Source organism: Marmota monax, unplaced genomic scaffold, assembly GCF_021218885.2.
Source record: "Marmota monax isolate L192 unplaced genomic scaffold, Marmota_monax_Labrador192_F-V1.1 WCK01_AAM20220418_F8-fsc00051, whole genome shotgun sequence".
Lineage (NCBI taxonomy): Eukaryota > Metazoa > Chordata > Mammalia > Rodentia > Sciuridae > Marmota > Marmota monax.
Window position 1 is genome coordinate 10,990,590 of NW_026695202.1, and position 9,993 is coordinate 11,000,582.

The window sequence follows — 9,993 nt, forward strand, 5'->3', positions numbered from 1 at the left end:
ACCTCTAGGCCACATCATGCCTGTATAGAACCCTTCTAGTTACTCTAGAAGCCATGAGGCACCACTCCTGAGACATGGCCTCTCCCACTGCCACGTCTTGGACAAGGAACCTGAGCAAGTCACAACTGGAAGGCGCCCTGCGTGGATTAGCAGGATCACTGCACTGGATGGACCTCGTTTTGCCTCAGGCACCAGAACATCAAGTGCTCCTTCTCTCTCCAAAGCCCTGGCATCACCCAAGCTGTGCAAACAGAACAGACTTCTATAGTTAAGGCTCAGCTGCCTCACCCTGGTGACAAACATTGATACAAAGCACTCCCCCCCCCACCCACACACAGGCTGGCTTTCCCAGGTGTGGCCTTAGCTTCCCTCTGCTCCAGAGATGGGGCCAGGTGGGCAGAAGGTCAGAGCCAACCAAAGCCCCAGAGAGCGCGGCAGAGACCCCTCTGGCCACTGTGCACACAGGCCTTTGTCTCTGAGGCCTCAATACTCCCAAGAAAAAAACAGAGGCAAATGTCACTAAAAAGGCTTTATTGGCCACAGCCAGCTGCTCAGGATCCAGACATCAAGCACCTTCCTCCTTGGCAATGCGGTCTTTCTTAAGTGGTCCCTGTGGAGAAGGAAGGCCAGAGATGAAGCAGGCAGCGGCAGGAGTAAGCACTCCCTAGGGGACCGAGGAGGGGAGCACCCAGGATGGGCCACCAGAGCCCCTAACCCCAGAGCGAGGTAGCTGGCAAAAGGGCTCACCATGAATGCTTTCTTCTCCTCCATGGTCTGGAAGCGGCCATGGCCAAACTTGGAGGTGGTGTCGATGAACTTAAGGTCAATCTTCTCCAGAGCGCGCCGTTTGGTCTGTACCAGCAAGGACTGTGGCAAGAGGGAAGGGGCTGTGACTTACAGAGGCTCCCCAGCATCTCAGCTCATGGCCCACTGAGGCCAAGAACCCACACAGCACCATCTAGTGGCCCAAGCTCTGAACCTGTCCCATCAGGCAGAGGAGCAAGAGGACCCTGAGAGCAGGATGACCCATGAACACAGGAGCCCAACTAGCCAGACTAGGAATTTCCTCCTCCTGACTTCAAAGCTGGTGTCAAAGGGAAACCAACGCCCTCCCCTTCCTCAACCCTCCCACCCTGGCTCAGCACCAAAGGCTGAGCCTGTGATTCTCCACAGGGGTGAGATCCTGAAAGGATGCGGGAGAGGTCACCCACTCTTACCTTGCGGAGAGTGAGCACCCGCTTCTTGGTCCCCACCACACAGCCTTTCAGCATGACGAAGTCATTGGTCACTTCACCATAGTGGACAAAACCACCCTGGGGAAAAAGCAAGGCCACAGGGTCAGCAGAGTAAGCATGGAGGCAGCTGCCCTGCAGACCTGTGAGCTCTGCAGATATGGCAGACCTTTGGGGTCAGGTTGTCCCTGGCCATCTGACTGCAGGGCTTTCTCAGAAGGAAGACAACAGGGAATGTTACACATTCTAGGCCTGATCACGGAACAGCTGGGCATGAACCCCTACCTTTTTAGCCAGCCCCATCTGGAGGGCCTAAGACACATGACTTGCAAGGCACACAACAGGGTGCTGTGCAGGGGCCAATGACTGACTGCACCCAGCACCCCAGAGAGCAGGCCCCTCACCCCACAGCCAAGGCCCGGGCAGCTCCACAGGGTACCAGGGAATCTTTGCAGGTGGAGTCAGTCCAGCACTCACCAGAGGGTTGATGCTCTTGTCAGACAGGTCGTAATCAGTGGAAGCATTATTCTTGATTAGTTTGCCATCCTTGATGAGGTAGCCCTGGCCAATCTTATAGATCTGAAAGAGATGCGTGAGGATCAGCACCTGGGAAGATAGGTCTGAGTGCCTCAGGGTGGGGTGTCAAGGGGGAATCCCCCAAATAGGACAGAGTCCCCCCCCTGCAAAAAAAAAAATCACTAGGGGCAAGGTTAGAGCACTTGCCCAGCACATGTGAAACACTGGACCTGATCCTCAGCACCACATAAAAATAATAAAATAAAGGTACTGTATTCGTATTCATCTACAAAGCTCAGGCAGGAGGATCTCATGTCCAAAGGAGTCTCAGCAACTTGGTGAGAACCTGTCTCAGAAGACTGGGATGTACATAGCTCAGCAGTCAAGCACCGCCGACTCAGACCCTATCCCAAACAAAAGGACACTACTAGAGAAAATGCCCAGGTGCCCAAGGCAGGCCTATAAACAGAGGGCCACTGCATCACACCAAGAGTCGTCCTTCCTGGAACCACCTGATGGCATCCTGCAATTATCCTGACCCCCAAGAACCAGAACCATCCAAGACCAGTGAAGATCTGAGGCCCACTGACACACAACACAGGCTGCCACCCAACCAGTGACATGGATTACAACTCTTCAGGGTTTCTCACCTTCTTGTTGATCTCGGTGCGGTGATGGTAGCCTTTCTGGCCAGCCCGAGCCACAGAGAAGGCCACACGGGCAGGATGCCAGGCTCCAATACAGGCGACCTTACGTAGCCCTCGGTGGGTCTTGCGGGGAAGCTTCTTGGTGTGCCAGCGACTGGTGACCCCTGGGGAGAACAAGCACTGCTGCACCAGAGGTCTGGCACTCACACCACTGGCCCTTTCCTGCTGGGAGTGCCCAAGTGCAGAACCCCAGCCAGGCTGACCACAGGGCTGTTCTCAGAAGGAAGGCAACAGGGAATGGTTCCTCAGTCTGACTCGGGCGCTGTGCCCAGCGCACATTCCAGGCTTCATCACAGAACAGCTGGGCCTGACGCCACCTCCCCCCAGGCTCAGCACAACAATGTGAGCCTCTGCACAGCTTACCTTTGTAGCCTTTGCCCTTGGTCACTCCTATGACGTCAATCATCTCATCCTGCCCAAACACCTGGTTCACAGGGACCTGCTGCTCTAGCCTCTCCCGGGCCCAGTCCAGTTTCTCAGCCACGGTGCCTCCATTCACCTGGATCTCCATCAGGTGGGCTTTCTTCTGGCGCAGAGGAAGCAGCCGCATCTAGGAAAGAGCAGGCACAGCTCAGCTCAGCTCAGGCCTGGAGTCCCTCTGGTAGTACATCAACGGAGGCTGAGACAGCCCTGTCCCCATTACTGTCTTTTTAGCCAGTTCATCTACCCTTGCTCTACTAACAAAGTTGATTTGGACAGGAAGGCCTGGTAAAGAGCAGACAGCAGGGGTGTGGCTCAGTATAGGAGTAGCTGGCTAGTGCGCAAGGCCCTGGGTTCCATCCCCAGTGCCAAAAACACAAAAAACCTACACAAGGTGTTAAGGGTTAGAAAAAAATGCACCGAAGCACAAGCTGAGGGTTGCTGGCAAAGGTGCTTATCCTGTACCCCAGCTAAGCTTGGCCTCACGTTCCTATAATCCTAGCTACTCCTTAAGGCAAGAGATCCCATGGTCAAGGTCAGCCTGGGGAACTTAGCCAAGACACTGTCTCCAAGAGAGCTGGGGATGTGGCTATGTGGTAGTCTTCTGGTTCAATCCCAGTACAAAAAAAAAAAAAAACCTCTACCGTCCATGCAATCACCCATCTAGTGATCTCTAACCTCACAGGGCTATAGAGGCCCTGAAGCTAGGACCGCACCAGACAAGAGGTGCCTATTTTACCAAGGGCCCACTCAGTTCACATCAATGCAGCATTTCACAACTAACTTAACCAGCTGGGTCAACAAATTCGAAAGGGATTTTCCCAAATGAGGTATGGTTTCCTCACTCACAGTGCGGACACAGCGCCCTCTACTGGAAAGAGAGAGACCTACGCATATGGGGACCCTCCTGAGGATACCATCTGTCCTTGAAGGGACCTCATAAGGAATCTGAGTCTTAAACCCAACCAATCCTGGTTAGGCACAAAACCCTTATGAGCTGACATCTGAGCAGCACTTTTTTGGAAGGCTCAAACCCTTACAGGCTTGCCCACCATGCAAGAGGCCCAGGGTTCAATCCCCATCATGAAAAATAAAGTCTTACTTGATCAGGTACATCACCAATAAGATGACACAGCACATGCTTACCTGGGTGTGGGCGATAATGCGGATGACCTGGCAATATTTCTTCATGCTATTGAAGTCCTTCTCCAGTTGCTTCTTGCCCATGTCATCCTGCCACTTCTTGCAGTATTTGGTAAAGGCCTTCTTCTTAGATTTATGCCTTCAGGAGCAGAGCAGAGTTGGGGAAGGGGCCGGGCGCAGACCTTCATCACCCTTGAGGGGTGAGCGGAAGGCACACTGGCACCACCAGGGGATGGGGCTCATTGCCGGCTTCTAAGGAGCCTTTTCCACCGGCAAGCGGAGCCTGGATGAAGCTCATCGGGCAGAGCCGAGCGGAGCTAAGCGGAGGTCCAACAAGGTTAATATAAGTCACAGATAGCCAAAGCACTATTCTTGCTCCAGGGTACCAGAAAGCTCCCTTTCTCTACCTTAGCAGGTACTATTCTCAGTTACTATTAAGAAACCAGGGTGCTAAGCCAGGGCTAGAAGCCCAACACTACCACTGCCTTATCTTTCCTGTTTTGGGGAGTTACAAACAGCCAAAGGAACACAGTCAACCAATTGCACTAGGCTGACCAGAGTTAAGATGCCAGTTCTTAGATCAAGAACCAGTGCTGCTAAAGTTGACCTCCAGGTTTGGTTCTATTCAAGAGGCCAACTTAAAAAGGAGACAACAGCTTCCCACCACTAGAATTCGGGCTCTGTACAGGGTCTCCCTGCTCTGCAGCCCAATGCTGGAACTGCATGTTCTGGCTCTTACCAGTTCTTATAGAAACGCCTTTTGCACTCATCACTGATATGCTCAGCAAAGATGGTCTTGAAGGTTCGGAGGCCTCGAGGGGTTTCCACGTAGCCCACAATGCCTACAACCACCATGGGCGGTGTCTCCACTATGGTCACAGCCTCCACAACCTCCTTCTTGTTCACCTCTGAAGGCAGAAAATAGGACAGGAGTGAGCTGACACGAATGCCCACACAAGGTGGCCACACAACCTTCTCCTTCAAGTGTTTACATTTAACTTAACCCAACATCAGGACTCTAATACAGCTTCAGTTCTCTCTAGAAACCTAAGCAATCTCTAGGAACAGACAAATTTGTGGCCTGGACAAGAGTCCCAAGTACAATGGGGTGTAATAACAGATCTAAATTTACTCAGGGTAGACAATATAAACTAAGTGCTAAAAGCTAGTGCTGTGGGCCAACCAAGTGTAAATAAAAGCAGTGTATATTCCAGCCTTGATAGTGAAAGGTCACCAAGTTAGCACACACTCTATGCTGTAGCTCTTCACAAATTCACTCAGCACGTTCCATGCCTCCATAAGTACACTTAAACATCAGTCCTAAAATTTAACACTCCCATCCCCCAACTTAGACAACACAGTAGCATATACGTACTGGATCCTGGCCTATCAACTTCCCGCACGATGTGAGTCATGCCAGCCTTGTAGCCCAGAAAGGCTGTGAGGTGGACAGGCTTTGAAGGGTCATCCTTCGGAAAGCTCTTCACCTTCCCTCGATGCCTGCTGCTACGCTTCCGAGGCAAGAAGCCTAAGGATCCATGTCTGGGAGCGGAGAACTTCCTGTGAGACTGGGGAAAGAAAAAAAATATGCACCCAAACAAGAGGCAGCTCTCATTTCACTGCTTCCCAGCTGCTGACCTATACTCAACCATGAGTTTCTTTTTTTTTTGGTACCAGGGATTGAACCCAACTGTGAGCCACATCCCCAGCATTTTCATTTTTTATCCCAAGAAAGGGTGGAAGTTGCTCAGGGTCTCACTATGACGCCTAGAACTTTTGCTCCTCCTGTGTCAGCCTCCAGAGTGGCTGGGATTACTAGTGTGCCCTAGCACACTCATCCCACAATGTTGACTCTTAACTAGACACCCAGCAAGGCCAGGATCAACCACATCACACTGCTCCTTCTAAATGTTGACTGGGAACTATTTTTACAAGAAACAAAGTCATCCAACGTGCTCTAAGAGAACTAGAATATTAAAAACCGTGTTAACAGATGATTTGTCACCAAGATTCTCACCAGTGAAGCGACTCATGGGACAATAGCTGGGCACTAATAATGGTACCATAGTACTCTCCGGCCCCTGGGACAGAGCCAGCCTGGTACATAGTAGGCCAACAGGACTCACAGAGCCAAATCAGAACATGACAATCAGCACACAGATTCTGTCCGCCCGTCAATAAGTTCATCATGTGAGGTTTCTGGCGAGTCTAGAGGCCTTCAAGTTGCACCAAGGAATTTCCAAAGGGACCCTTTAAAACTCTTGCCAATAGTCTCCCCTCGCGCATGCGCCGGCCCCAGTTTACCAGAACACCGGGCGTCCCACTCAAGACCCTCCTGGCCCGGCAAATTGCTCTTGAGGATTAATAACAACTATCGCTAAAATCTGGTGAGGTCGGAGCTCAGAAACCATCTACGGCTTCAAGTGGGCGTCCAGGAGAGCTTCCGCCCCAAGGCCGATCGGTGGCCGACTCGCAATCCCAGGGTATTCCTCCATAACTCCCTTCCCCACAGGCCTCGCGAGTTTCCAGAAAAATAGGCCTCACTGCAGTCCCTACTGAATCCCCTGCGCTCCCAGAACGAGCTCCCGGGACCGGCCAAGCCAAGATGGCAACGATGCGCGGCGGATTCCACCACGCCGACTTTGAAGCCAAGAGGAAAGACGCCATTAAGGAACTCACCATCGCGCCACCAAATCCCGCCGGTAGAGGCCGATTGGGCCTTGGTACACGATATATAAAGAGCCTCTTGACTCCGCCCCTTCCGGCGTGCGAGCGCGCGCCCGCGGCGGACGTCGGGTCGGAGGGGCGTACGGGGAGCCATTTCCACGCACGCTTTCCCACTCCTAGCGTAAATTCTGAGAGGACGTGTTTCAGAAAAAAAAAAAAAAAAAAAAGAAAATCTACTTAGAGGCCCTACGGCGAGAGGAAGAGTTCAGACTTATTAAAAAGACACTGAAACGCTGGGTGATTGCGGGGACTGCGACAGGTCTACGGTGTTCTGCAGCAGCCAAACTTTATGATGAGAGAGAAAAATGGCTGCAGTCGTCTGGGGTTGAATAACCCCGCTGTAGGCTTCTTTCACATGTGGTAGCCAGTTTTAAGCCTAACCACTTGGGCGTTGTTGCCATTTTGTTTCGGAGTTGAAGAAGCAGCTCGATGGGGTGAGCTAGTTGCACGGCTTTCGCGAGCTCCCTCAAGCCCTGCCTGGGTCGTTCCGGTATCCAGCTGCAGGGTTCCGCGTCCTGAGCCCGCGCCACGACCTCGGGTCCTGCCCTCCAGATCTTCCCAGGAACCTGAGGTTTCCTCGGGTCCCGCATTACCCCCGAGGCTGCCGCCCAAGACTGCCATGCCAGGCCTCGCTCGTGCCCCGACCTCCTCCTTCCCACCCGGGCATCGTGATCCTGGGCACGGCCGTGGCACCCACTGTGGTGTGAAAACCATTCTCTCATTTAACCCTCACAGCGTCCCAGAGTCTATTACTGGAAATCGTTGGAGTCAGTGGTTTTGAAATCCAGCACTTTTGGGATCATGAGGAAACATGAGGCCAGGCGCGATGGCGCATGTCTATAATCCTAGACTGCAGAGGCTGAGGGAGGCCGAGGCAGGAGGATCGCGAGTTCAAAGCCAGCCCAGTGCCCCTGGGTTCAATCCCCAGTACCCAGGGGAAAAAGAAAGAAAGAAAGTTAATATGATGCACATACTGTGTACTGTTGCTGGCATACTGTGTTATCTATCCTCTCTGCACTCTTGACTGAGACACATTAGCATTTCTACAAGGAAATGTGACTCCCTATAGTTGCTTTTTATCTGAGGGAGATATATTCCAAGACATTCCTCTCCCTTGTCTGAGGCTGCAGATAGCATTGAATGCTGTGTACAGCATTTACACATGATACACACACGCAAACACACATACTTTTGGTAAAGTTTAACATCAATTGAGCATTGTGAGATTATCAACCATAGCAAGTAATATGATAGAACAACTATTGCTTCCGGAGGTGGGGAGCACCTGTAGTGCCCTCAGAGGCTGGTGCAGGAGGACCACAAGCTTGAGGCCAGCCTGGGCAGCTTATTGAGATCCTGTCTCAAAAAATAAAAAGCTTTTGGATTTTAGTTCAGTGATAGAGCCCCCATGGGTGGTTCAATCCCCAGTCTTGTTATTTGGGTAAATAGCAGGGGGGAAAAAAGTGTGTGTGTGTGTGTGTGTGTGTGTGTACTGTATATACACTATAGTAAAGACCACTTAAAACTTATGAATTTTTGAATCCCATTTCCCTGAGATTAGGGAGGGTAGAGATTAGGGAGGAGCTGGGAGAGAGAAGAAAAGAAAGAACCAAGTCCATTTTAAAAGTAAATTGGAGTTAGTCTGAGGAAGGTTCTAGAAAAGCAGCAGCAGTGGCTCTAGCAGCAGTAGCAGCAGCCGGTCCCTGGTGTGGAGGTGCTCTTCAGATCTTTCTTATCTTCAGATCTTTCTTATCTCACTTGCCTGAAGCGACTGATGGAGAGAGAAAAGGTACAGTTCTGTAAACTCTTTATTGGTGGCTTAAGTTTTAAAACCACAGAAGAAAGTTTAACTACTACGAGCAATGGGAAGAGGAAGATCTGATGGATATGGAAGCGGACGTGGATTTGGGGATAGCTATAATGGATCTGGAGGAGGACCTGGAAGTGGTGATTTGGGAGGTAGCCCTGGTTATGGAGGAGGAAGAGGAGGCTCTGGTGGTAGAGGATCTGAATATGGAAACCTGGGTGGGGGCTATGGAGGTGGTTATGACAACTACGGAGGAGGAAATTATGGAAGTGGAAGTTATAATGATTTTGGAAATTATAGCCAGCAACCTTCTAAATATAGTCTAATGAAGAGTGGAACTTGGGTGGCAGGAACATGGGGCGACCACGTGGTAGAGGAAATTATGGTCCTGGAGGAAGTGAGGGTTATGGTGGGAGGAGCCGATATTGAGCTTCATCCTATTTACCTTGAGCTTCATTGTATAAACAGGAGAGGATGAGAGCCCAAAGGTAACCGAACAGCTTCAGGTTATCGAAATAACAATGTTAAGGAAATTCTTTTTTTTTTTTTTTTTTTAAAGAGAGAGTGAGAGAGGAGAGAGAGAATTTATTTAAAGTTTTGAAAAGGTATTAGCCAGGATCATGATGTAATAAGACATAACGTTTTCCTTTAGAAAATTTAAGTGCATGTGTAGAGTTAAGAAGCTGTTGTACATTTATGATTTAATAAAATCTAAAGAAAAAAAATTAAATAAAAATAAACTTATGAATTTTTAGTGCTGGCAATATACCTTATTGGTAAAGCATGTGCTTTAACATACACAACGCTCTGAATTCAATCCCCAGCACCAAAACAACAACAATGAAATCTTATTAATTGTTTATTTCTGCAATTTTCCATTTAATATTTTCAAACTTCAGATTACAAACCTTGGAAAGCAAAACTGCAGATGGGAGGGACGACAGTCACACAGAGCAGGAGAAATATAAATAGCCTCACATTTGTCCCATGACCTCGGGTCCTGCCCTCCAGATCTTCCCAAGAACCAGATGTTTCCTCAAGTTCCGCAACAATGCTGCCTAATAATTTAATAATTTCAGGTTAGTTTAGTTTTTGCTGCCAAATTATTTAAGAAGTTTTTTGGTTTTGTTTTTGTGTTGACATATTATTCCCTTTTTACAGAGAAAATTAAGCTTAAGGCCAAGATATTGATAACTTGACAAAAGTCACACAATTAATGAAGGATGGAGCCCAAGTCTATCTGATTCTAGTTTTGGGTTTTCACTATATCTGACTTGAGAACCAAGAACACCCCCATCATTAGTGTGGTGGCACATGCCTATGGTCCCAGCTTCTAGGGAGGCTGAGGCTGAAGAATCACTTGAGCCCAGAAGTTCAAGACCAACCTAGACAATATATCAAGACCCTGTCTCAAAAAGTAACAAGACAGGGCTGGGGATGT

The 9,993-nt window shown here is 49.8% G+C and overlaps 1 protein-coding gene and 3 non-coding genes across 4 annotated transcripts; all 4 read right to left on the reverse strand.

Moving 5' to 3' along the window:
* Positions 1-516: 516 nt before the first annotated feature.
* Rpl3 (ribosomal protein L3) lies at positions 517-6,897 on the reverse strand. Its single transcript, XM_046429635.2, has 10 exons — positions 6,698-6,897; positions 5,394-5,586; positions 4,758-4,926; positions 4,022-4,157; positions 2,819-3,005; positions 2,399-2,559; positions 1,710-1,811; positions 1,218-1,313; positions 748-867; positions 517-610 (listed from the first exon to the last, which is right to left on the reverse strand). The coding sequence occupies exons 1-10, from the start codon at positions 6,698-6,700 to the stop codon at positions 566-568; spliced, it is 1,212 nt and encodes a 403-aa protein (XP_046285591.1). The 5' UTR covers positions 6,701-6,897; the 3' UTR covers positions 517-565.
* On the reverse strand, positions 2,665-2,757 carry LOC124083173 (small nucleolar RNA U83B). The gene has a single exon (XR_006848673.1). It is a non-coding gene; the product is annotated as a small nucleolar RNA U83B (small nucleolar RNA).
* On the reverse strand, positions 4,158-4,212 carry LOC124083175 (small nucleolar RNA U82P). Its single transcript, XR_006848675.1, has one exon. It is a non-coding gene; the product is annotated as a small nucleolar RNA U82P (small nucleolar RNA).
* On the reverse strand, positions 6,150-6,213 carry LOC124083172 (small nucleolar RNA SNORD43). The gene has a single exon (XR_006848672.1). It is a non-coding gene; the product is annotated as a small nucleolar RNA SNORD43 (small nucleolar RNA).
* Positions 6,898-9,993: the final 3,096 nt, after the last annotated feature.